The sequence below is a fragment of the Octopus sinensis genome, linkage group LG13 (genome assembly GCF_006345805.1).
Source record: "Octopus sinensis linkage group LG13, ASM634580v1, whole genome shotgun sequence".
NCBI classification, from domain to species: Eukaryota; Metazoa; Mollusca; class Cephalopoda; order Octopoda; family Octopodidae; genus Octopus; species Octopus sinensis.
This window is the reverse complement of record NC_043009.1, coordinates 68,545,249-68,572,939: the sequence shown is the minus strand read 5'-3', so window position 1 is coordinate 68,572,939 and position 27,691 is coordinate 68,545,249. Positions and strand designations below refer to the sequence as shown.

Here is a 27,691-nt window from a genome sequence, read left to right as displayed (position 1 = left end):
GGTCCATGAGAAGAGTAAAGTAATTAAAAGATGTGTGTTAATGATGTAAACTTTAATTGCATCAAAATTACTGGTGTTTTAGATTTTGTGTTTTTTAGCTACAAACCTCTTTTGGTATAGCAGATGTATGATTTAAAGTGTTCTAACCATGGCCATCCTGTCTTATTTCTCACTCAATAATATATTTAGGATTAAAATATCCCTTTTTTAAGATGACGACCTGTGATTTAAGGGAGATTTGGTTGCTATTTCTACAGGTTAAGAGTCTTTATAACAATTCCCACTTTACTTTGGTTATGTTAGAGGCCCTAGGTGAAAGGTTGTAGAAGGATTATTGAATTATGTGATCTCATAATTCAATAATCTGTGCTGGAGAGAGGTGAGAATATGTTGTTGAGACTATCATGAATTAGGCTGGTTAAGGTAACATCACCAAAATATTCCACTGTGTTTGTAAAGTTAATCTGGATTATTGTATCAATGAATTAGGAATTTTAATCATTTCTAAACCCGTTTCATTTCAGCTGTGCTAGTTTGGCTGAATTACAGAAATGCTTATGAATACTGGACTGAACAAAGAATGGCTCTAAACCGAGAGGTGAGATATAGATTTTGTACACATACACAGTTTAACGAATACTTAGATGCACTTACAGACACACACACACATCAATAGGCTTGGGCAAAATTCTTGCAACTCCCTGCTCTCATCATTGATGTTGTCCAAGGCTCATACTGCTTGGCATCAGTGCCATCGCAGGCATAGCACCAGAACAGACAGTTCATGAGTGGGTGAAGAGGAATTGACATTACGATTCCTGTAAATCAGGGTCATCATCACTTAACGTTCGTTTTCCATGCTGGCATGGGTTGGACGGTTTGATTGAGGACTGGCAAGCCAGGAGGTTGCACCAGGTTCCATTCTGATCTGGCAAGGTTTCTACACCTGGATGCCCTTCTTAATGCTAACCACTCTGAGGGTGTAGTGGGTGCTTTTCATGTGCCACCGGCACAGGAGCCAGTCAGGTGGCACTGGCACCGAGCACGCTTGAATGGTGCTTTTTACATGCCACCGGCATCCTATCTTGAATTCTTCTGTTATTGCGTGGAGTACTATGATGAATAAGAGGGGGCTGAGGACTGATCCTTGGTGGACCCCTGTCTGGAATTCTTCACTATACTCATTGCCAACCATCACCTTACTGACAGCATCCATGTACATCACTTCTACAGCTCTCACTAACCACTCATTTATCCCTAGTTTCTGCATTGACCACCAGATAAGGGATCAGGGGACCCTGTCAAAGGCTTTCTCCATGTCAACGAAAGCTAAGTACAGAGGTTTATCTTTAGCCATGTATTTCTCTTGTAACTGTCTTACCAGAAATATAACATCACTGGTGCTTCTCCCTAGCACAAACCCAAACTGCATCTTGTCTAAAGCATCTCCCAAATGAGCTGGGCTATGACCCTCTCTATGAATTTCATCACCTGATCCAACAATTTGACAGCTGTAATTATTTGTATCTAATGCGTCACCTGTGCCTTTGTAGCAGTTGACTATGGTGCTGCTACACCAGTCATTGGTTGTGACTCCTTCATGTATCACCTGAACGACACCGTGTAAAAAGGATTGAAGCCCCTGCCTGTTGAACGAGTAGACAAGTGGTTCTCAACCATTTTCTGCCTATGAACCCGTGTCCTATTTGAGTGCACCTTTATAACCGTTCCATGTTTGAACAATCTTATAATTAAATATCATTAGGAACTGCATAAAAAAAATTGAAATATTTTGTGTGAAACCAATTTATTGCACATAAATTTTAACAACAAAATCTGGACCCCAGTTAAGGACCACTGGAATAGACCAGCAACCCAATGTATTGTAATTGTATTGTAATCAATCAATCAAAACGGACTCAGGCCTTACCCTTGTATCAAATGCATTCTGTCCGAATGGTTTTCCTTCTCATATCATAAGATCTTTTTAAAGTGACTGTTTTCGTTTTTCTAGTCTTATGATGTGTATTTCTTTGTTACAGGTTCAGACAGCCACCAGACAAGTAATCGACAAACTGCCCCAGCTTGCTCCGTCAGCTCACACCAACCTCACCACCTTGTTTCTACAGTTAACGGTTGATGACATGGGGATTTGTCTACCAATCCATTCTTACAGTCAGAATGTAAGTTAGCTGTTGTCTTTCAAACCTTAGCACACTGGCTAAGTATGGATTTGATTCGGGGTTCTCTGGATGAATATGGATAGGGGATCTGGGTTCCTTGGCAACAATTTGGTATAAGACTGAGGACTTTCACAATAGCTTCATTGGAGCTTCAAAAATAAAAAGCCTTCATTTTTCAAGTTACAATGAAATTATAGAGTGATGCACAAGCACTCAACTATGAGTGCATTGCATTTTATAGCAGAAACAGCCATGAGCCAATGAAGTTAATAACATAATTTCATATTCGCTTGTCTTTTAATTAACTTCTTATGTCTGTATTGTAATGTGTATTTCCTATAAAAACTGAGAATTTTAGCAAGAATTTGGTATATTAAGATATGTTACTAAGTTGCTTTATGATATCATGAATTGTCCTTTATGATGGAAAGTTGATACACTTGGTAGACTTGTTTAGGGTCAGACACTATTTCACCTTCCAACAATTATTGATACTACAAAACTCAGGTGTGGGCCCACAATGGAATATTTCCCCCACACCAGGGACAATTCTGCTCTCTCTCTCTCTCTTCTCTCTCTCTCTCTCTCTCTCTCACACATACACACACAGATTTTTCACACTATATCCAGAGAAAGGCCATTTAACTGATTCCCATAACCTATTCACAGACATGCTTTGGCCACTGGCCTATAGGCTTGCTGTCCCTGCTCTCTACTTTTACTACCTCTACTACAATGACCTCTGTTGCAACCTATTGATTGACTAACAATAAATGAAGTGATTTCGAACCAGTGCATCCATATATCATTACTGGCATAATGACCCTCCCAAGACAACAAAATTTGTTTCAACATATGAATTCATATCAAGTATTTTGCAGACCAAATAAAAAAACGAAATATTTATGCTGCTACTTTCAACATTTATTTCTCTCCTCTTTTCAGGGAACCCAAAATGTCACTCGTTTCATGGAGATTGATGTTGGCACAGTTTTGGTATTGACTATTGAGAATACTCAAATATCTGCTTGTTCTTCTGGATCTTTAGTAAGCAAAGGACGCTTTACAGGTCAGTATTTGTTTCTATAGAGTTTTAAGCCCTCCAGTGATCCCATTGAAGCGTATCTTCTGTGTAAATGGAAGCCACTGGTAGTTGGATGGTAGATGTTGTTTTGGAAGCATGCTGTGATAAACAATTATGTAATTGAGTATGGATTACGTAGTGATGAATATCAACAGATGATCTGAAACAGTTGAGGCTCTTAGAGATCACATTTGTGTTGTTTGATGTCAACACTGTCACCCTACCTCTTGCCTAGGGCTGGCTAAGTGGGGACTGGACCTTGCAGTTATTGAAAATAGGTAGGGGGCTCCAAAAGGGGTCTCAGGGAATAGCATCCCTACCTTCCTGAGCTAGTTTTCCACCACATTTCTTAAAAATCGTGGTAGAGACCTGGCCTCAGGACCACTCATGTCTAGAAACTGAGGGTGGGGGTAGGCAAGGGCATACTCCCTGTAGAATCCAGCTCCCAAAAAGCCTCATGATTGCAAGGGAAAATGGGCACCAGCCAGCCCAGAGGTTGGGGTGGGCTGCACCTGCCTGCCTCGGTTGCTATGGTATTGAGGTAGATCCAGCCACCCCTGTTAACAAGGACAGAACCTGGATTTAAAACACTGGATGATGATGACACAGTGTGTCTCATTATTGTTCAATTAACTTTGTAGTTCCTGCAAAAGAGCTTCTCCTTATGGTTTCCTTATGGCTGGAGCTGTTACAACCAAACTGAATAACTCTTCAACTGATGGGGAGTACAATGGAGGGGGAGGTGGCTTTAAGCTACATGTTGAGTGGTTAAAGTATAATAGAAGGTACAGGACCGAGTTGGTTCTACATGGCTGCTCCACATTGTGTGAGGATGGGTGGGAGTAAATGGGGTGGAGTCAGATAGATGAAGATCAATGGTGATGAGGTGTCTGAGTGTTACGTTGGGGTGCAATAAGGTGAATATAAGAGTGTGTGGGCATAGAAGATCAAGAAGGGTAAGTGGGTAAGGGTTGCAACAGTGTGGGGAGAGTGAGAGGTGGTTAGGAATAAGGATGAATGTAGTGAATGGTGAACAAAAGTAAAGAGTGAATAAGAGTGGTGGTGGTGGTGGGAGGTGGGGAGTGTGATAAGAACATGGAATGGATGTCAATAGAAGTGGTTATGCACAAAGTATAGAAGGGTTGTTGAGCTGCAGAATAATGCAGTAGATAGAAGAGAGATGTGAGGACGGGAGGTAGGAAGCTGGCAGGTGAAAGTTGCAAGAATATTGGGAGAAAGTGTGATGTGATAAGGGTGGATGCGATCTGAGGTATATAGGGGTGTATGTAGTGACTGTTGAACAAAGATGGTGGGGAGGTTGGGGGTAGATATGGAATGATGTTAAGAAGCAGGAAAGATAGAGTGATGATTGGTGTTGTAGAAAGGATGATCAATGGAACATAGGCGTGGCGAGGGAGAATGCATGATTCTAATGTTGTTTGATTTATTCCTTTTTGTTTCCTCCCTTTTACTTTGACCATTATGTGAATAGTTGTATATATATTTAATACTGGTCTATGATGGAATTGTCTTCTTCATTGAAATATATTTTGTAAATTTGCCCAACAAAATATTTTCTGTTGTCTCTCGTAGGGTTTTGTCTTAGGTTTGCTGATGACTTTGAAACATCATGGGACGAATGGAAACCGGTCAATAAAGAAGACAGCCCCATAATGAATGCATGTGTTGTACCAGAAGGAACATATGAAGTCTGTTCAAGGACTATTAATAAACAAGCCACAGGTAATTGACGAATACATGAGCATGTTTTGTTGTTGTGGTTGTGTTCACAAGTGGGTTGAAGGTTTGACACCAACTACATGAACAAGAACATACTTTCCAAAAAAAAAGTATCTTTTAAGAATTTGCACATTTCCCAATCTGTTGATAGAAATTTATATGCAAGATTGACCAATATTAATTCAGTTGAGTATTTATTGATTTATTTGTAAAATGGTGATTGTAATGATGATTTATTTATTTATTCATTGGTCTTTCAGCATTAGCATTATTATATATTCATTTTCCAGGCTTATATGCTTTGGAATTAACTTCTCCATTGAAGTATCTTGCCATTTGTGGTCCTTCATCATATCATCATCATCATCATTTAGCATCTATATTCCATTCTGGCATGGATTGGATGAGTTGGCAGGATCCAACAAATCCGAAGACTATGTCAATCTCCAATGTCAGCCACAGACACGGGAAAGGCAGATGCTCAGAACTGATACACAAGACAGGTCCCTCTAATGATATTCCCATCATTGTTCAATGACTGGTTATATTGTTTGGCTGCTCCCCTAAAATAAAAGACCTTCTCCCCTAATGTGTGAACTTGTACCTAAGAGATTATTTTTAGTCCCTTTCATTTCATCGTTGTTGCTGTTGTTCTTATCCACAGATCCTCCCAGCAATGCCAAGTGGATATTGAATGTGTTATGGGAGATGGAAGGCATTGATGTTCATCTTGATACCAACATTGGCAAAAAACTCTCTGGCCTTGCCCACACCCTCACGGCTCTTGCTGGAGACCCTAATGATGACGATGCTGTTGACATTCTCAATGAAGCTGACTCGCCTGATGGAACGATGAGCAAACTGCCATGGGGCCAGGTAAAGCTACTTTATACAAATGCTATGTGTATGCATGCATGCATGCGTGTGTGTGGGTGTGTGTTGTCATCTTGTAGTTTATTTTGTGATTTCATGAATTTCTTTTTGGAGTCTTCATGTCTACCAATTTATTGTCATGACTAGTTCCATTTAACAAAGCAGGTATTGGCAGAAGAATCAGAGCGTCATACAGAATGCTATGCTACATTTATTCTGGTTCTTTAGATTGTGAGTTCAAATCCCACCATGGCCAAGTTTTCTTTTTGATTTTTAGTGGTGTTACAGTTTAATGTTGAAGAAGTAATGACAAGTTGAAAAGAAAAAAAAAATTTTATTTCATTTTATTTCATTTATTTCATCTAGTTTCAGCTCACCAGCTGTGGCCATGCTGGGGCACCACCATTTATATATCTTCAACAATGTTTTTAATAATGCTAAATCGTAATATCTATAATTTACATTATCGATGTGTATTTTTGTAAGTAGATGTGTGTGAAATAAAGAATAGGTGCAGGCATTGGTTGGGTGGTAAGAAGCTTGCTTCTCAACCACTTGATTCTTGGTTTAGTCCTACTGTTTCGCACCTTGGGCAAGTGTCTTCTACTATAACCCCAGGCCCTAAAAAAAAACCTTGTGACTGGATTTGGTAGAAGGAAAGTAAAAGAAACCTGTATGTATCTGTGCATGTGTGTGTGTGTTAGTGTTTGTCCTTCACCATATCTTGACAGCCAGAGCTGGTTTGTTTCTTTCTGTAGCTTAGCAGCTGTTTGGCAAAAGAGGCTGATAAGAATAAGTACTTGGCTTTAAAAAGAATAAAAGTTCTGGGATCAATTCATTTGATTAAACCCTTCAAAGTGGGGTCCCAGCATGGCTGCATTGTAAGGCCTGAAACAAGCAAAGATAAAAGAAATGATAATTGTTGAAAAGAAGAGAAGAATTAAGAGATGACTTAAAAATATGCGCTGCCAAATGGCACACAACTTCTGACCTAAGATAAGAATGTCTCAAAAAAAAAAAAAAATCCAGAGTTTATTTGGGCTAACTAATAGTTTGTAGGGAGTTCTTTTCACTTTTAAACTATATGAAACTATGTTTTTTTTTCCTCTTTTGGCCTCTTTTGTGTAATAATCAAAACTGACATGAACCATAATTTGCTGTGAAAGATGTCAGTTGGTGTTTGACTAATATTTAAGAGTATAGACCACCCTCGTTTCTTTTTTCAGTTTTATAACTTGCTCAGTTGAAGGGTCTTATCTGTGCCGGTGCCATGCAAAAAGTGCACCCAGTACACTCTGTTTAGTGGTTGGCATTAGGAAGGGCATCCAGCTGTAGAAAACATGCCAAAGCAGACAATGGAACCTGGCAGAAAACCCAAACTGGCTCAACTGCTCTTGTCAAACTGTCCAACCCATACCAGCAGGGAAAAGGGACGTTAAATGATGCCAGCTCGGTTCAAAACGATCAAATATGGCAATGCTAATCAAAAGTGGATACAACTTTAAACCAAAATGCTGTGAGTTCAAATCTGAGGTAGCTCTCAGCTACAAATCCTTTTCTGGCTCTATAAAATATACAACCAGTCAAATACTGGGTTAATGGTGTTGACTGACTCCCTTTCTCTCAAAATTGTTGGCTTCCTGCCTAAACTGGAGGCGATAGTTGTTGTTATTATTATTATTATTATTACCACAAACAACTTAAGCCTAAAATTAAAAGGAATTGACTTGCTTTCGTGAGATGTTATCAGCTGATTCTTATTTGTGTGTGGAGAAGTCTTTCTCTTCTTCTTCTTTATCTTTTTTGTCTCTCTTCCTTACCTCTCTCTCTCTTCTCTCTGCTTCCTGCTTTGTCTCATCACTCTCTCAAAGTCTATCTTTTCTTCTCTCTGTGCTCTCTCTCCCTCTCTCTGCTCTATCTGTCTCTCCTTTTTCTCTCTGTCCTCTCTCTCTTCTCTCTCTTTGTCCCCTCTCTTCTCTCTCTGTCCCTTTTCTTCTCTTTCTCTCTGTTCTCTCTTTTCCTGTATGCCTTTCTCTTTTTATTTCTGTCTCCCCTTTGTAGCTTTCCTTCATCCTCTCTCTCTCTCTCTCTCTCTTTCCTACTCTGTCCTTCTTCTTTTCTTCCCTCTCTCCCCGCACACTCATTCATTACACCAATGAGCTTATTATCTTTCTACAGTTTCTCTCCTCTGCTAACCATTATTAATGGCCTGTGTAATGGGCAACATGTAAACACTGCAATAAATTTGGCATCAATTCACACTAAAGACATATTTATGTTACCACTCGGTATATTACTGCTAACTTAGCTTCACTCTTTGATGTAAACTGTCCAAGACCAAAGCTTTCATCTATATATATATATATGTATGTATGTGTGTGTGTGTATGTATATATATATATATATATATCATCATCATCATCATCATCATCGTTTAACGTCCGCTTTCCATGCTAGCATATATATATATATATATATATATATATTATATATATATATATATATATATATATTTAAGACACCCACAGTGAAGTATATGAAATCTTGTTTCACTGATATTTGATATTGAAGGCTCTTGGCACCCTGTTCTTGGCACGGATGTCTTAATATTTTTTGGATGCTCTTATGATATATGTATCTGCTGTGCTTGTTATTGGTCATTCTGTGGAATGATCCTACCTTTCCTTTTTTCACCCCACTTCCCCTTCTTCCACCACTTCCCCCTCCTTTCATACCCAAACATATTTACATACTTAGAGAACCTGGCACTTTAACACGCATCTCACCCCCCCCCCTTATAGTCTCTCCCCTTCATAAATATCTTCTCTTTTGCAAACATGCATCCACCCCAACACACACGTACACGTACCCTCTTTCTCCCTGTTCTCTTTCTTTATTTGTTTGCTCTGTTTTCCACTCATCCTTAATATATATGTTCTGGTGTGGGGTTGTTATATAATTCGTTAATATACACATTTCTTTTGTTGGTTTATTTATATAATAATTGAAAGCTGGAGCCAGCTTCTTTTCGGTACATTAAATCATCTTCAGCAAAAAGGTAACTGTGAGCAACAGCAAAAAAATTACCCCAGCTGTGTAGGTTCCCCCCAGCATGAGGGGGGAATAGGATGTTGTTAAAATGTGCTCAATAAACTGCATCGTCTCTTCTTGACAGAATCATACTAAGAAATATGGGATTCCCACAGGGGCAATTTATTGTATCAGAAGTATTAAGGAACCGGGTAGAGTTGATGCCAGCAAGTGTGTAGTAATAGTCGCACGATAAATGAGGGGGTGAAAACCTGAAGAGATATTAAAACGAGGAAAGCTGCACGTGTTTGTTGTTTACTTTTATTTGTACTCATGGCTCAATGGTTAAGGTGTTGCATTCATGATTGTGGGGTTGTGGGTTTGATTCCCAGACCAGGCATTGCATTGTGTTGTGTTCTCGAGAAAAGCACTTTGTTTCACATTGCTCTGCGATCATTTCGTCATTTGACAGGTGGCACACCATTGCACCTGTACAGGTAATGTTGATCTGACGGAGGGAGTGAGCTTATGTCCACACAAACATTTGATCACTAAAAACAAATCATCTGTGTGGTTGTTCAGTAAGAAATTGTCGAACCCTCATACGTTGTCTAACAACAGGAGAGTCCATCACACACACACACACACACACACACATATAAAGGTAAGGCTCTGTTGATACCTCTTTATATACATTGTTTTTAATAAACTTTCTTTGAATTTTATTTTATGGTTATGGAATTGTAAAAGTAATGCTAAACTTTTGATAAAGACTAGCTTCTTCTTTGAGGAGAGACCTGTCTCAGAGTTGCATAATGCTGCAAACATTTAATCCAAGCATCAGTCATTGTTTTTTGGAAAGGATTTTCATTCATTGCTGTTTTTTAGTTAAGATAACTTGCCTTGTTTAGAATTTTTTTTTTGTTTATAAAGGGGAGGCAAGGGTGTATTAAAAAACCAAAATGCTAAATTGACCAATCTACACCAAATTCTTTTTTCTTTCAGCATGAAGCTCCCACCCGGAGACAGACCATTGCAGCTGAACACCTGCCTGCCTTTGTGTTTGATACTACTTTAGAACCCAAAGTGAGAGCAAGACTCATTGAGAAAGAAATGAATGAACAAGCTATTGTTGTTCAAGATCTCAAGTAAGTAAACATTGTAAACAAATTGATAGAAAAACCAAGAGATTGTACAAGGCTTTTGTTGGTAAAGGTCTTGAGTGTTTAACATTGTTGATAATAAACTAAAATGAGAGAAAACAAGGGATTTAGGCTTTTGTCTGAACTTTTGAAGTATGTCTATATTTGGATAGGTATCCATATCTTGTTTGTTTAGTCACAACATTTTAACTGTTGGTGCTGTCTGGCTTGTCTCATCATCATTGTCGTTGTTTAACGCCTGCTTTCCATGCTGGCATGAGTTGGACGGTTTGGCTGAGCTGGCAGAAACATTAGCACGCCGGGCGAAATGCTTAGCGGTATTTCGTCTGCTGCTACGTTCTGAGTTCAAATTCCGCCGAGGTCGACTTTGCCTTTCATACTTTCGGGGTCGATTAAATAAGTACCAGTTATGCACTGGGGTCGATATAATCGACTTAATCCGTTTGTCTGTCCTTGTTTGTCCTCTCTGTGTTTAGCCTCTTGTGGGTAGTAAAGAAATAGGTTTGACTGAGGACTGGTGAGCCACAAGGCTGCACCAGGCTCAATCTGTTCTGGCAACGTTTCTATGCCCTTCCTAATGCCAACGACTCCGAGAGTGTAGTGGTGCTTTTACATGCCACTGGCACAAGGGCCAGTCAGGCACTTCTGGCAACGACCACACTCAAAAGGTGTTTAGCAATTTTAAACTTAAGTATTTTTTAACCATTTATTATTCTGCGGGACAACAGGCATAAATGATTAAGAGCATTGATTATGTGTTAAGTGTTACAGTTGGCTTGGTGGGCATGAGTTCAATTTCTGGGGGAATGAATCTATATATACTCTGGTTCAAAGCTTCACAAACAAGGAAAATAGCTAATAGGAAAATGTCCACGGCATGATGTTCAACAGTTTGAAATTCTTTGTGTTACTGTCTATGACAAGCACCTGAAGGAAGCTGAAGAATACTGAATGCTGAAACATTGATGCTATAACATCCAAGATACGGATCCCATTCAGACTGTATCAATGTATAAGAGGACTAGAAATGAAATATTGTTTCCTATTAAATTTTCCTGTAATAATATTAAACAATAATTCAGTGTTTAGCTCTGATCCAGCAGATTTATGCACAAAGATGTTCTGACTGTTACCATCTTCTGTCTTTTATATCAGGGACTATATTTTCCAATGTATCCTTCTTTATTTAGGACTTTAGGGTGTGATGTGAAGGAGATTTGGCTGCTGTTTCTAGCAGGCATAAAGCGACCATATAGAACAGTCATAGGCAAACTGCAGAGCATGGAACTTTCTGAATGGCCTCTCCTTGAAAAACTACCTTTAATTCTTTTTAGCAGTGTGGCCTGTCTGATGATGAGCCAAGGCTGATGCAGTCGGAAGAGAGTCGTCCTTGCCTGACGAAGAAAGCTTCCTTGTTGTTTTCTTTAATTTCATATTCTTCATGAAGTGAATCAGTATTAGATATTAAATTGGTATATAAAACATTCCCATTCCTGTGATTATTCTGTATATTCCCTGTACCTGGAACCCCACAGATTTTTATGAGTCCCTGTTGTTTGCTTGTTTGAGAAGGAGGAGTAGATTCTTATCCCTTTCTGTTTTTGCAGACTGTCTTATAGTGAGAGATTAGGGAGATTAAAATGGAGTCACTGATGTTAATAATCAGCTTGGCACCTTTTTATATTCTGAGTTAGTGTCTTGTCAAAGTTGATTTTTGATAGAATAAGTACTATTGAGATATTGGAGTTGATTTGACCCTTTTGTTACCAAACCGGCTGAAACCGGCTCTGGCTCTGAATACAAATGTCTTGCTTTCATAAGTTTTGAATTAAGATCCTCCACCAAACTTTAGTCACAATTTATATTTCTAACACCAGCTTAATGATAATTAAGTTATTTTTACTAAATTCTTTGTTATATTTAAAATTAACTGAAAGAAACACAGAGCATCTCAACAGAAATACACTAACGAAAGGGTTAATCGACTCACCTGAATTTCTAGTCTTAGAAATTGGTATTTAGTTTGAATTAACTTAGCAATGTTGTTGAAAATATGAGTTTAGAGAATTCAGTTCTGGCAAAGAATTATTGCAAAGAGGATGGAAGTGAAGGTTAATTACGAAGTGGAGTAACAAGAAATGTGGTGGAACACTTAACGATGCTTGCAGCTAATAAAGCCTTGCTCGTTATCAAAGTGATTTAATCAACATTTCAAATAATGTTTTTTTTTTTGTTTTTCCTTGATCTTAATATGGTTTTTAACATTTGTTTGCTCCACAGACAACTCGGTGCTTCACAGTCAGTTGTTGACATAGAAATCAGAAAACTGGAAGGCTTGCAAATGCTATTATTTAATGATTTCCGGAGAGATGTTTTGAATAAGTTGAAAAAACAGGGAGAAAAGGTTTGCTTCTTTGACTCAGCTTTTAATTTGGGAATTTATTTCACGACTGCTTTCAATATAATTCCATTTACATGATTTTTTTTAGTATTTTTTTTTTTCGCATACCACCACGTTATGTAATGTTGAGATTTGTGGCCAAGTGGCTGTGGTGTCCAGCTCGTGACTGTAGGGTCGTGAGTTCAATACATGGATTTGGTGGCAAGTTGGGGCTCTGAAAATTCAGCATGGTTTCAGTCAATTCAGCTGAAATGAATATCAGCTAGGGTTCATTTTGTGTTGGATTGGTATCCCCTTCAGGGGTGTCATGTACTGTGTCATGGAAACTGGGGTAATCTGTGGCCCAGTGAGCTTGTAGGTTGACGACAAACTTTAGCTTTTAATTTTAATGTAGTGTTTATATGTTTACTCTATTTTTAAAAATATGATGAAGATGTTTAGCAATGCTGCTGGAAAATTTAGTTGTTACTCTGAAGGGTTGGAGTGGGGGAGAGCTTTACTAATGGCCCCTTGAAGATACTTTTTAATTGGAGGACAACTTGTCAAGGTTCATAACTGTTAATATTTTAGGGTGGTGAGCTGGCAGAATCGTTTGCATGCTGGGCGAAATGCTTAGCGGTCTTTCGTCTGCTGCTACATTCTGAGTTCAAATTCTGCTGAGGTCAACTTTGCCTTTCATCCTTTTGGGACGATTAAATAAGTACCAGTTATGCACTGGGGTCAATGTAATCGGCTTAATCCCTTTGTCTGTCCTGGTTTGTCCCCTTTATGTTTAACTCCTTGTGGGCAATAAAGAAATAAATATTTTATGGTGGTTATTCATCCTTTCAGGGTTGATAAAACAAACTTTGGGGTTGATGTAATCAACTCACCCACTGCCTCGAAATTGCTGGCCTTGTGCCAAAATTTAAAATCAGTATTTTATATTAGTTGTATTTTGTTACTCTTCATTTAATTTACATTGAATTATTTATTTTTTAGGCTTCCGTACTTAAGGACACTTTGGGTCTCGGGCACAAACCTACTCACTCTAGGTCCAAATCATTTGGTGGGCATCATCCACGAAGACATCACAGAAGGTGAGTGAAAGTTTGTCAGTTTTGATTTCATTTGGTTGATAAGTCCTAAGAACTATTTGGTGCTCGAGAGCGGTCATACTTTTGAAATGTGAACTGAGTACAAATTCACATGTTGTTATATTTTATTTTGCTTTTGTTTTGGAAAATGTTTACCTGTTATATTTGGTTTTTGGATTTGGTTTGCAAGATTCTTTATATGAGTTTGTGTCCCCAGACACAACAGAATTTACCTGTTATAATTATTCCCACAGCTGGCATGTAAATTCTGAGCTATTTTCAAGTTCAAGAATAGAAAATCGTGGCATTTACCTCTTCAAGACATTAGTAACATAAAGGAAACTGTTTCAAAAGAAAGTATACCAAATCCTTGACACAACCCACCTGGGAAATTCTTATCCTACCACAACAGCAAGGTTTCTATGATAGCAGATGATATCTTGCAGGATGTTGGTTGAACTGTGGAGAGATTGAGCATTTCATTTCTGACTTCATTCAAGATAATATGTATTGTCTCCTAAATTAAGGCATTAGTAAGCCCTGTGAAACCCTTTAAATGTGTGAAGTAGGAATCTAACCATACTGCTGTTACAATAATCGTTGGGTATTTTTTGGACTAAGATTCCATTTTGTCTGGAACTAAAGAAATAAATGTTTAAGTTTCACTTGTTCTTTTCAACTTCATTTGTTGGGCTGCAATATTGATGACGCAACCTAGGACTGATTCTGCAACTGAAATCCCTGGTATTTTTTGAATGATATTAATTAATCACCTTTTATTCAATATTGTTAGATTGTGCTAAACTGGTGAGTCTCCTTTAACAGTTGCCCTTTTTTAAAAAAATTTTTGTTACATAAAAATATGACTCTATTGGTTACATTGTTTTCACTAAATGAAGAATCGTGGCTGTTGCCAGCCTCCCCTGGCACCTGTGCTGGTGGCACGTAAAAAACACCCACTACATTCACAGAGTGGTTGGCGTTAGGAAGGGCATCCAGCTGTAGAAACACTGCCAGATCAGACTGGAGCCTGGTGCAGCCTACTGATTTCCCAGACCCCTGTTGAACCGTCCAACCCATGCTAGCATGGAAAGCAGACGTTAAACGATGATGATGAAGAATGTTGAGTAGTGATGACAGTCTTGCAGAATACCAGGCAACCTTACTAGTGCTGGTGCCATGATAAAATGCACTCAGTACATATTGTGGTTGGTGAGTGGACAGATATGACATAGGGTCATGAGGATGCTTTTGTCTTGTTGAGGACAATACCTCTCTGGTGCTGTTATATTAGCATGCACCTAGTACACTCTGTAAAGTGCTTGGTATTAGGAAGGGCATCTGGCCATAGAAAATCCACTTCAAAAATCCCGTCTGGCCCAAGCAAGCATGATAAAGTTAGATGGTGATGATGATCTGTAGAAAGGGAACACACGAAGAACTGTTTAACTCTAAATATAAAAAAATTAAATTCAATATTGTAATCAGCCATTGTGGCTTTCCTGGTTTGCACTGAACAGATCAGCTTTGCCAACTTTAAGGTAGTCAACTTCCAGAGAGTCTTTTCTAGAAATATTCAGAGTATGAGAATGATGCATAAGATAGCAGACTGGTTGTAATAAATGAACAGCAATTATTTTAAATATTTGGTTGTTTTTTTAAAGTGTTTTGTTTAAGTTTAATTGCCTGGTGTCAGTGGGAAACCTGACATTGTATGTAAATATGTGGACTGCATGTAAATTTTTTTCCACTGCCCTAACTATGTAAGTAATGTTTATATTCACTGTAATAGGTCTTGTGATGTATCTTGGAATTAAATGGAGATGTTTCTGTAAATAAGTATAAAAAAAACATTTCAAATGAATATTTCTAACATGATGTCAAAAACTAACGTTAACAATTGGTTTCAGCTTTGTATCCTGCGTTTTAAATTGTAATTTTATTCCGGATAAAATTTTCATCAAGAAATCTGTTGGATAATTCAGTAATGTTGGTTGTTTTTGTTGTAACTCCACTGTCTTTCAGATTTCATACAAGCTCTTTCTGAGAACATCTACACCTTCTTCTCCTCCTTCTCCTTCTCTTTCTTCTTCTTCTTCTTCTTCTTCTTCTTCTTCTTCTTCTTCTTCTTCTTCTTTCTTCTTCTTTTCTTCTTCTTCTTCTTCTTCTTCTCCTCCTTCTCCTTCTCTTTCTTCTTCTTCTACTTCTTCTTCTTCTTCTTCTTTTTCTTTTCTTCTTCTTTTCTTCTTCTTTTCTTCTTCTTCTTTCTCCTTCTTCTCCTCCTTTCTTTCTTCTTCTTTCTCCTTCTTCTTCTTCTTTCTTCCTTCTTCTTCCGTGCATGCTACAGATCCATCTCTTGTTTGGTCATCTCATTTTGCCAGGATCCATCACTAATCCCTGTCGCATGATACTCATACATACTCATACCTACACAAACTCTACAAAACACGTTAGCCTCTCACGTATAGAATGTCGATGCATTGTGAAATTTTCACTTAATTAAGATTATTCACACAATTACTTGACAAAAGAAAACTTCCTCAGTTTAGGCGAGGTGGGGGAAACATATAGAGGATTCACTGTAGGAGTGGATTTACTCTTCTAGCCAAATGGTGAAAGGCAATAGACATGTTTTTGTCCTATTGGACCTCTTCAGCAAAACATTCTGCTTAGTCAATGCCACTATGAACGTTAGCACACTGGGTGAAATGCGTAGCCGTATTTCGTCTGCCTTTACGTTCTGAGTTCAAATTCCGCCGAGGTTGACTTTGCCTTTCATCCTTTCGGGGTCGATTAAATAAGTACCAGTTACGCACTGGGGTCGATATAATCGACTTAATCCGTTTGTCTGTCCTTGTTTGTTCTCTCTGTGTTTAGCCCCTTGTGGGTAGTAAAGAAATAGGCATTTTCTCTCAGCTATATTGTTGTTATAAAACCCGTTGTGAAACACAGAAGACACTCTTTCAGTACATAGAAGCATGGCATGGATATTGAATATAAAAACATTTTTTTCTGACTATTTTAAATTCTGGTTGTTGCTGATGTCATGGAAAAACAGTTTGTTGTCATTTAGAAAATACTGCACAGGTCACATTGACAAATATGCATACGCAAGCGTGTGTGTGTTTGTTGTGTGTGTGTGTGTGTGTGTGTGTGTGTGTGTGTGTGGTGCTTCTTTATCTTGACTGTTATGATGGTTGTAAATGAGTGTCACTGTCATACAAGCAGCATTCTTCATTTCCAATATTCTGTGAGAACATGTTTGGTTAAGGGGGAATATTATTGTACTTGGAAACAAGTGAGGGTTGGTGACAGCAAGGGTGTCCAGCCGTAGAAAATCTGCTTCAATAAACATTATCTGATCCATGCAAGCATGGAAAAAGTAGACATTATGATGATGATGATGATGCTGGTAGTCTGATAATCATTAAACTACAGGAGATTCAATACTTTCGACTGTGCTGTTGAGAAGGCGGGAATAATGGGTGTCTTCCAAGTTCCTTTCCACAACAATGAGTTGATCTGCATTCTAAACAGAAATATAACTTAAATATATTGAATATTCAAATTTTCATGATTTGTTGGGTTATTAGTTGTTTCTAAAGTTAGATTACTGATCAGCTAAAAGGTGATATGGATTAACTAATTGATTATGGTAATTATGTCAGTGGTTATGATGCAGTACTGCCTGTAGAACTCTGTTACTTATTCTGCTGCTGTTTCTAATATTGTGATTGATTATCAGAATCGGGCAGGATGGATGACAAAATGACTTGTGCTATTGAGTTACATCCCCTGGTGCTCTGGGCGGGGGCTCGATAAAATGTGTGACCAGTGAAGTGTTGGGTTGGTTTTTCTATCGCCTTTCTCAAAAGAAAATCATTTCTTATTATAAACAGCAAAGTGTTGGTTTAGGTATTTAATAATAGGCCCTTGGGTTTTGATCCTGAACTTCCCTTTTTTTACAAATTCTTCTGGGGTTGACCCTGCTTTTCGCACTCCACCTGATGAAATCTATTTAAAAGTACCAATAAAATACTGTGAGTGATTCACCTGATTTTTGAAATAGTAATGAAACAGTCATTCTTGGAGCATCTTTGATCACAGGTCTGCCCAATCAAGATTGTTCTGCTGTAATTAAACAACCACTAGTATCATCATAGCGAGTCTAAATTTTCTTGCTGGAAGGCACTATTTAACACACATTGTAAAATATTAACCTGGGGCTCTTAAGTAATGACAATAAAACGAATAAGTTCAAGAAAAATATGGTATGTGTGTCATCATCATTTAATGTCCACTTTCCATGCTAGCATGGGTTGGACGATTTGACTGAGACGATTTGACTGAGGCGGGGTGATAAACACACACACACGCGCGTGTGACAGTCTTCTTTCAGTTTCCATCTACCAAATTCGCTCACAAGGCTTTTGGTTAGCCTGAAGCCATAGTAGAAGACACTTACCCAAGGTGCCACACAGTAGAACTGTACTCAGAACCATGTGGTTGGGAAGCAAGCTACTTACCACACAGCCGTGCCTGCGCTTATGTATATAAACCAAAAATAAAATGAAACCTGAAAAAAAAACTTGAATCTTTTGATGGATGAGTAAACTCTTAATGATAACAATACTCTTGGTAATTCTTGGTAATTCTTGGAAGTAATCCAAGGTGAAATAACACAGTCAAACCTTATGTATTGGTACAATAATGTGCACATGGACACACATGAATGCAAGTAGAATATGTTAAATGGAAAAAAGAAACCAAATCGCGATTTAGAAACTGAATTTATTGAAACCTCTTTTGCACTGGGTAACAGTCTGAATAAATGTGTAAATGCCTCATAATTTGAAACTGGTGATGATGATGATGACATTAGTTTTTGTTGTTGCTGTTGTTGTTAGAGTCTATGAATGTATTTTGAGCAAACAACCATTCGAGAGAATAAAGAAAAAAAGGGAAAAGGAAATCCTGCATGCCATCATCTCTAAAGGGAATTCTTTGGAGTATTATCATTTCTACTTTTTCTTCCATTAACAGCGAGTCTAATGGCAAAGCTCATATATTGCGACACACAGAAGGCCTGGCCGAAGGCTCGTCTTCTGAAATTAAATCTTTAATCACGCATGCCGAAATGCCATTTGAGTCGTCACCTGACACATCTCCTGGGTACGCTTGTCACTTCTACCGAATCTCTCTTGTGTTTCTTTTCTTTTTTTTATCTCCACCTGTCACTCTTTAGTAATCTGTAGTTCTAGTCGTTGCATGCTTCATAGACACTAATTCTTCTCTCTCTCTCTCTCTCTCTCTTATGCCATTAAATGTTTGTGTGTTTAAATAATTAATAACCACTCTGCCCTCATTGTTTGTGTTTGTTTAGTTTTGTATGTTTGTATTTGTTTTTTTTTTGCGCATGCTTTGTGAATTAAATTTTTTTATGTTGATTTTAATTTAATTTTATTTTTATCATATCTTATTTTTATTTCTAAAAGCTATTTAGGTGATTGGGGAATCAAGATGAAAATTACAATGTTATTAAAACATCTGAAAAATAACTTCCCATGCTTTTTCAATATAACAATTTCAAATTCAGTTTCTTTCCTTTATGTCCCAGGTTCAAATCTCACTCAACCCCTCTTTTTCCTTTTTATTGTTCTAAGCTCAATAAAACTCAAGTTCATAATTGATTCCTCTCTGCAAGGCTGTGATCCAGCAAGGCTGCAGTCTTAATTACTGAGATCAAAAAGAGAATTAAAATTTAATTTTCAAGGTTGACTCCTATGAGATGGTGGGGGAAGTAAAACAAGAAGGAAAGCTTCAAGATTAAAATATTTCATTTATCAGAGTGGTTGGCATTAGGAAAGGCATCCTGTTGTAGAAACATTGCCAGATCTGATTGGAGCCTGGTGCAGCCTCCTGGCTCTCCAGACCTCAGTGAAACCGTCCAACCCATGCCAGTATAGAAAGTGGACATTAAATGATGATGATGAACAGCTAATTATATAACATCTTATTTGAGCAGATAGATTGGCCAACTGTTCTGTAGCATAACTGGTACCTTGTCCAGAAAGGGATTCATGCTACAAGTTTTCTACGTAGGGCTAACTTAAGGTACCGGCAACATGGGCAGTCGCCCAGGGTGCCATGTACTAGGGGCCACCAAAGAGGGCTTGACCAAAACAGAGAAATTTCCATGACTGTCAGCTTGTGCAAGCTGAAGTTTAGCTTTCCCGGGACACCAGCAACCCTAAGGCCAGCCCTGTTCCTAAGTGGCTGTTTTTGTAGACTCTCTCTCAAATTGGTACCTATAATGTCTTTTAGTTACCTATTTATTTGCTTTTTGTTTAACCCTATAAAATCCTTGTGTTTCTCATTAATCCTTCCTCCCTGTGTTCTCCCTCCTAAGCTTGCTTTTTCCTTGACCTCTGTTGTGTTTCCTCCTTCAAAACCTTCGCTCTCTCGCTGCCTGCCAACTCTTTCTCTATATCTAGTTTAGCTCTAATTAATGAATAAAGCAGAAGCAAACCATTAATACTTATTATCTCAGCAGCAGATATGGTAAGTTCATCCTCTCTAATAATATTCCTTAGCGATGAGATGTAGAATCAAATTAGCTAATTGGTGACTGCTGCCTGAACAGTAAATAATGGAAAGCCCTTCCATTATTCCTGGGAGCGAGCCTGTACAGTGATCTTTGAGTAAGGTGTTGTATATAATTTACCTTGCTTTGGATATAACTCTAATCAATTCTCATTGAGTGGATGAATATTGGAAAGAGTTATCCAGTGACAAAGATATCTCCTCTCAAAAATTCTGCCAATTTCTAGATCTGTCCAGCCATTGCAACATTGACAAAAATAATGTTTAGAGTAAATAAATGAATTTGGTTTTTTTTTTGCTTTGTTTTATTATACTCTATTTTCTATAATTGATAAAAGTAATCATAATTTAAATAGTTAATATTTAGTTATAAGATGTCATTTCTTTGGCTGGGCTGTTGGTGCTCCACTCTGTTCTTCACGTGGTATACCTATGTGAAATAGTCAGATATTGTGGGCTGACAAAAACACTGGTCAGTTACATAATGCTACCACTGCTTACTATTCCTTAGTGTGTTTTTGGTCTTGTTACTTCACCTTGAACAAGATCTGGCCTTTGTCTGCTTTGAGGGCAACCCACTCTATCGTATATGGGTTTGGGGTCTTTTCTGAGGAGAACTTCTCTTGTCTTGGAGTCTCCCCAAAAAGAACCTGTCTGTTGCCCTTCCTCCCCTAAGTCATGCTGAAAAGTAAATGGAAAGCAAGACATTATCAAAAGTGTTTTGATGTTGTTCATTACATTTTTGTGGGGTACCTTCTTCATGATTGGTGGGGAGGGGGAGCATTTGGCCTGCTAGAAATAGAAGCCAAATTGCTCTCTAATCTGATTTTACACTTTTCCATGGTGTATATTTATTGTGGGTGGCCTGGGCCTATGAGAGGTAAATGATTCTCATTTCATCTCTTCAGCTCAATGTTAATCTCAGATAATTATTTATTGTGGTAATTAGATATTAATTTGTATCTTAAGAAGTGCTTGAGTTCTAACGACAGGGCCATGAGATAAAACCTCACTGCTCCTAAATCTGCCTGGCCAATTATTGGCCCTCAGTGCTATTTCATGGTTGAACATTTACCAGGAGGAAGGTCTCTTACCTGTAAAGACTATTTGCTCTTACAAAATGCAAAACTTTAAATTTTTGAAATCCATCTTAGAATAGAAAGTGCTTCTTGTTTTCCTTGCATTTCAATGCTGCTCTCTCTTCTTTGCAACTCATCATGCTACTGTTTTCTTTCTTTCTCTTTCACATACAAATTCCTAATCTCTTAGCTCACCCGATACTAACAATATTTTTGACTTCCGCAATGGAAGTAGCAGCATCCAGGAGCCAATGAGACATCATTCTCTACGCTGTCCAGTCTCCCACAGACCATATAACCTTCACGACATCTTGTCTTCCAGTTCAGAGGCATCATTGTCTTCAGATGAAGAATTATCTTTAGACCAGAAAGAACCATTCCAACCTCTTCATCCAGCCAAGTAAGTACCATCTACAACTACATAACACCACTAAAAAGCCTAGGGCAGCCTGGCCCCAATCATTTTCGCACCAGGGACTGCTTTCATGCAGAACAAGGTTTCTACAGACCAGGGGATCATCACACACATAATAAAGCGCATAATATATATAATCTAATTATTTTATGTATAATATATGTATGTGTAATCCATGTGATGGCATGTGGCTTAGTGGTTAGGGATAGTTAGCTCATGATTGTAAGGTTGTGAGTTCAATTCCTGGCAGTGCATTGTGTCCTTGAGCAAGACCCTTTACTCCACGTTGCTCCAGTCCACTCACCTGGCAAAAATGAGTAGTACCTGTAATTCCAAAGGGGACCAACCTTGTCACATTCTGTGTCAATCTGAATCTCTGAGAACTATGCTAAGGGTGTGCGTGACTGTGGAGTACTCAGCCACTTGGAATTTAATTTCATGAACAGGCTGTTCCATTGATAGGATCAAATGGAACACTGGTTGTCATAACCAACAGAATGACATCAACAAAAAGAAAAAAAAGAAAAAACATGCCCAAACACCCTTCGGACTGTGATGGTCAATAAAAGAGAAATGAAATTTTAAGATCTATTCTTTCTGTGTGACCTGGCACCAAATGATCCGTGTCCAGGTACTGGTCTGTCCTGGTCAGCCCTGTTTGTGCAGACTCATGATTAATGGTATTGTAGCTATGAACCATCCAGCTTTTTGTTGTCCTTGACCATATACAATGGTTTCTCTTTTCATAAAATGGTATGGTGTGATTGAGAAAATTATACTGTTATTTCTAGCAAATTGAGCTACCCCATAGTAGCTCCTTCACTGGGTTGTTTGAGGCCCTATGGCTCATTTGTACAGGAACCTGTAAATATTTTGTTGAATGTGTCTCTGTTTTTACTTTGAGTTATTGTCTCCAAGCTTACCAACATGAAAAACAAAAAAGGATGTTAAATGATGATGATGATGATAGGGATATTGCTAAAGAATCGCTCAGTTTGATTCCACATTATGCCAACTAACTGTTCAGAGCACTTCCACTTTTATGGCAGCAAATGTATTGCCCTCGACCCATCTAGGAAACCTTGGTGGTTAGCAAATACCATTCTCAATTCACGTCCCTCACTCAGTCGATCTGCTATGACTCTGAAACCGCAGAAACTGTGCCATAATGATGCAGGTAACAAAAACTCTCCATATCGCTAAAGACAGTCATCCACCACCACAAAGTTTGGAGCTTTATTCACCACCGCCTCTACCAAGAATTCCACTCTCCACCATAATCCATAGAAGACTAACAAATAATGTTTCTACATTGCACGGTCTGTAAGATCTCAGTCTTTCACTTTATCGGAGAGCTTTCTCTTTTATGTAGACCGTTTCCTACCACCACGGCTCTCTCAGCAATATTTCCATTGTAAAAGCTTTTCTATTTGCTACTTGCTTCACTTCATTCAACGAAACTTCTTCCAAACTCTTGAATACAGACAGTCACCATGTCTGCAAATTCTTCAAATTGGTTGAATCCAATAAGTTGACTGGTCTTGTCAGCATCACTTCCATTCTCCTCAAACAGTACTTTCCAGACTCAGCTCTTATCCTTGCCAAATTTGTGTTTGATTTCTCTCTCCAGAGTTCTGTCCCACTCTTTAGAAAAAGTCTGTAGTGTGTATCTTCCCCTGACAAGGTAAGATGTCTGAACCCGTCTTATTGCTCTCCTTCCCAACACTTCGAAGATGGTAATGAGCAGCTGCAAACAAGTTGCAGTTTCAACAACTTGATTGGATTCAAGTGTTTTGTGTTCTTAAAACCTTTATTTCTTCTCTTTACATTTGCTCCTTTTCTTTACTTCGTTTCTCCACACTTCTCTCAACCCCTCCATTCTGCCACTATGCCTCGCTTTCATCCTTTCCTCTTCTTGGCTCTCCTTTCTTATCTCTTTTCCTTCACTTTTTTCCCTTTACCCTAAACTTTTTCTCTGTATATCTGAACTAAGTCTGAAACCTTATACTTTTTCTCTGGAACAGTGGTTCTCAGCTGGGGTCCATATGGCCCTTAAGGGTCCATATAAGACTTTTGGGGGTTCAGGCAGCAAAATAGTGAATTGTCCACAATAGTAAATTTTTTTTTTTGCCTTAGATCTATGTATTAATAAGTGTTGCAAGAGGCAGCTACGTTTCTTTCTCAAATGTTTTCCATAATTCATTCTACCCAAGTGAATGACAAAAGTGGGAATTTTGAAAGGAGTTTCTATAAAACTAGTTTTTAAGCATTGAATGCCTATGGGGGTCCACCAGAATAAAATAGTAATCAAAGGGGTCCATAGATTAAAAAAAAACCCAGAAATGGTTGAGAACCCCTGTTCTAGAGCTTTTCATTTATAACATTTTTTCTCCTTCTTTGAGGTCAACCTATTAATAATAACTGTGACTGTTCTTTGGACCTCTGTTCTGTTTTTTTTTTATGTGACTTTGTCTTTTGTTATTTATATGTGTATCTGTATATACAGCAGGTTTGTTTTCAAAATCGTTCAACCCATGGCCAACAATTTTTTTCTTTTTTTTTAGGAATATTTAGGACACATTTCATATATTATCCTTTTTGTATGACTCTAAGATGTTTGTGTGTGTGATTTAGCTGCTATGTCTAACGGGTCGAGTGAGCGTGCAGAGACAATTGTCTATAACAACATTGTATAATTGAACTATTGTTACATGATCACTCATCTGTAAAATACGTAATCCGACGAGAGTTGCTATTCTCTTCTTTATTCCCACAACATAACAAAAACCGTGGATAATTTTATTCAGGATTTTTCACTGAAGCGTGCAATTGTGATGGCTTAGCTTTGTTAATTATCAGGTGAAACTGGAGTCGTTAACTAATTGGGTTGTTTACACTTGCTTTAATTAGCAAGAATCTTACCACCAGATGGCACAGCTGTTGCAAATAGATGTTGTTTATGCTGTCTGTTAAATGTGTTGTGAAATATTCTCACAGATCTTGCAGGCAGCAACAAAACTCGTTTCTATTTTTGCTAAAACTTTATTTCTATATCTTTTTATTTGTTGATATACTGTGTGTGTGTGTGTGTGTGTGAGAGAGAGTGAGTGTGTATGTGCGTGTGTGTTTGTGTGTGTGTGTGTGTGTGTGTGTGTGTGCGTGAGTGCATTTGTCCAACTATAAGCTAATTGCGTTGTATCTCTTCAGTGATGGCAGGCCATTTGACAACAGCAAGCAAGTGAGGTACCAGCAATCTTCAACACCAACCCCAAGCAGTTCTTCAAAGGTGGGTTCAGTACCTCCTGGTAGTGCACCCTCTGGATCAGCGACAGCAGCATCTACTGCAGCCTCTTCAGCATCTTCAAGCAATACACCAGATCCCAGCGTAGACTTTGAGCTCGATTTCAAAGTGTTTATTAACAGTGGAAAGTGGATCCTGCATCCAAAAGACAACAAAGAAGAAGACCTCAAGAAGGGGTACACACAGTTTTTGCTTCTTGTATTCCGTTGATCTCATAAACTTGTCTTTAACATTCCGAACTTGTGACTTTCGGTGGTCAGTTTTACCCACTTCATGTAGTTTAATATTACGTGGCTCTTTGGAACCCTTAGCGGAGCCAACTTAAAAATCAATCTTCTTTTTCTTAGGTGACCCAGTAGTATAATTAATGATATTTGTGAGAACTCGCAGAATCATTAGCGTGCTGGGCAAAATGCCTTGTGGTATTTCCTCCTTCTTTATGTTCTGAATTCAACTTTCACTGCCGTCGACTTTACTTTTCATCTTTCAGGGGTCAATGAATTAAGTACCAGTTGTGCACTGGGGGTTGGTGTAATTGACTTATCCCCATTTCCCAAAATTTGTGTGAGTTGTGGATTGGCACAGCCAGTGGTGTCAGACAAACTGCAAAATGGCATCTAGACCTTTTACTTTCTCTGTTCCAATTTCACTAAGTTAAGCTTTGTTTTCATCCTTTGAAGGTTGATAACGTGTTTTTTTTTTTTCTACTGGAAACTCACAATTTCTGGTTGTTTTATAAAGGTGGGACTTCATATCTAATTGAAGAAAAGGAAAAGCTTGTTTCCTTGATCATAAGACAGAACAGAACCAAGTAAAATCTCCATAAGCTTCTCTGTCAAATTTACTGTTTAATACCAAAGTTGAATGAAGGTTTTGTAATGAACAAAACAGAACCAGATTAAGGGATAGGTTTTGGAAGCCTCTGCCTGCAGGACCCCCCCTGCCCCACAAGGTGATATTTTCAATGACTTTTCTCTCTCCAAGGGACCTTCCAGCTGGCAGTGGCTTCTAAAACCTATGCCTTAACCCTTTCGCATTTGGGCCATATCTGGCCCAATATATTCTACCTGGTTTATGTTCAAACTAGCCACATCTGGTCTCTCATGTCTACCTACAATGTCATTCCTAAAGTAATGAGTCACCTCATTGAAATCTCAAAGCTACAAGACGATGCCAGGAGTCAGTCATAACAATGGGAATATGTAAGCATTCGCATTCGTGTAATGTGAATGCTGAAGGATTAAACTGGCACCGTTTAGCACATGTTGCCACATGTGACTGACTACATGTGCATTAATATATTGCAAGCTGCCAGAATTGTTAGCATGCTGGGTAAAATGCTTAGTGGCATTTCGTTCATCTTTATGTCCCGAGTTCAAACTCTGCTGAAGTAGACTTTACCTTTCATCCTTTCAGGGTCAGTAAATTAAGAACCAGTCGAATACTGGGGTTGATGCGATCGACTTACTCCCTCCCCACAAATTTCAGACCATGCGCCTGTAGTAGAAAGGATCAACATATTTCAAATGGAGCATATTTATGAGATATTTATTTCTTTATTGCCCACAGGGGGCTAAACATAGAGGGGACAAACAAGGACAGACAAATGGTTTCAGTCAATTACGTCGACCCCAGTGCGTAACTGGTACTTATTTAATCAACTCCAAAAGGATGAAAGGCAAAGTTGACCTCGGTAGAGTTTGAACTCAGAATGTAACGGCAGACGAAGCATCACTAAGCATTTCACCTGGCATGCCAGCGATTCTGCCATCTCGCCGCCATATTTATGAGACATTGTGTGTTGTGTGTGTGTGTGTGTTGTGTTGCCATTTATTGTACTTCTTGATATTGCAGGGTTCACAAAAAGCCGGAGACATCTCCTGTCACTGGCCGTAAAAAGATGAAGCGACAAGACTCCAATACAACGTTATTCACTCATACAAGTCATACGAAGAAAGGGCCCCCGGTACAACCACCGGCTGTTGAGAACACAGTATTCTTCTTGCCAGGCTTAGATGTGAGAGTGAGTACAGCTGCAGTCTCCTATGGAACTGCTGGTTTAGCAACCTTTCGGCATTACCTTTTTTTCTTCTTCTGTAGTCATCTTCATCATCATTATCATGATGATGATGATGATGACTATCACCCTAACCACCACCTCCATCCCCTCCACACTCACCGTCCTCAAACACCACCATCTGTCATTACCAACTACCATCAATGATGCTTTCATCATTGTTGTCATCATCCCCCCCTCCCCGCCATACAAATCTCCCCTTATCATTATATCATTGCCGTCATCAACTCTCTCTTTACCACCTCCATCATCATCAACACTCTTCCTTCTCCTCCCTGTCACCACCACCATCAGCATCATGACCGCTATCTTCATCACCCCCACCACTCACAGCACTGCCATCTTCACCATCATCCCTATTACCCCCCCCTTACACACACCTTCTCACTCATCTCCACCACTTTTAGCACAATCATCACTACCACAAACATCGTCATCACTACCATGGCCACCATTGCCACCATCACTATCATCATCATCATCATCATCATCGGTATTACCACTTCTGTGCTTCTATTCTCAGTGAAGATCCTGTCAATGGTTGATACGGTAAGTAGCAATAAAACAACGTTACTGATAAAATGGCTGGTATTAATTAACATACTGGAATTGTTTCAAATTCCTGCAAGTCTGTTTCTGGAGAATTGGTCTTGTATTCAGTGGCAT

The 27,691-nt window shown here is 38.6% G+C and overlaps 1 protein-coding gene across 13 annotated transcripts in view; it reads left to right on the top strand.

Annotated features, from left to right (window-relative positions):
• The window catches only part of LOC115218343 (transmembrane protein KIAA1109 homolog), a 275,576-nt gene that overhangs the window by 163,410 nt on the left and 84,475 nt on the right, over positions 1–27,691 (top strand). For 4 of the 13 annotated variants that reach the window (XM_036508514.1, XM_036508506.1, XM_036508513.1 and 1 more), the window contains exons 36-48: positions 525–598; positions 2,043–2,183; positions 3,129–3,252; positions 4,861–5,010; positions 5,672–5,883; positions 9,916–10,058; positions 12,354–12,477; positions 13,456–13,553; positions 18,594–18,722; positions 21,423–21,632; positions 23,278–23,331; positions 24,855–25,124; positions 26,803–26,971. In XM_036508514.1, the coding sequence (XP_036364407.1) occupies positions 525–598; positions 2,043–2,183; positions 3,129–3,252; positions 4,861–5,010; positions 5,672–5,883; positions 9,916–10,058; positions 12,354–12,477; positions 13,456–13,553; positions 18,594–18,722; positions 21,423–21,632; positions 23,278–23,331; positions 24,855–25,124; positions 26,803–26,971 (1,898 nt within the window). The remainder of the gene's footprint in view (positions 1–524; positions 599–2,042; positions 2,184–3,128; positions 3,253–4,860; positions 5,011–5,671; positions 5,884–9,915; positions 10,059–12,353; positions 12,478–13,455; positions 13,554–18,593; positions 18,723–21,422; positions 21,633–23,277; positions 23,332–24,854; positions 25,125–26,802; positions 26,972–27,691) is intronic. The other 9 variants (XM_036508509.1, XM_036508507.1, XM_036508510.1 and 6 more) reach the window with 9 other exon arrangements.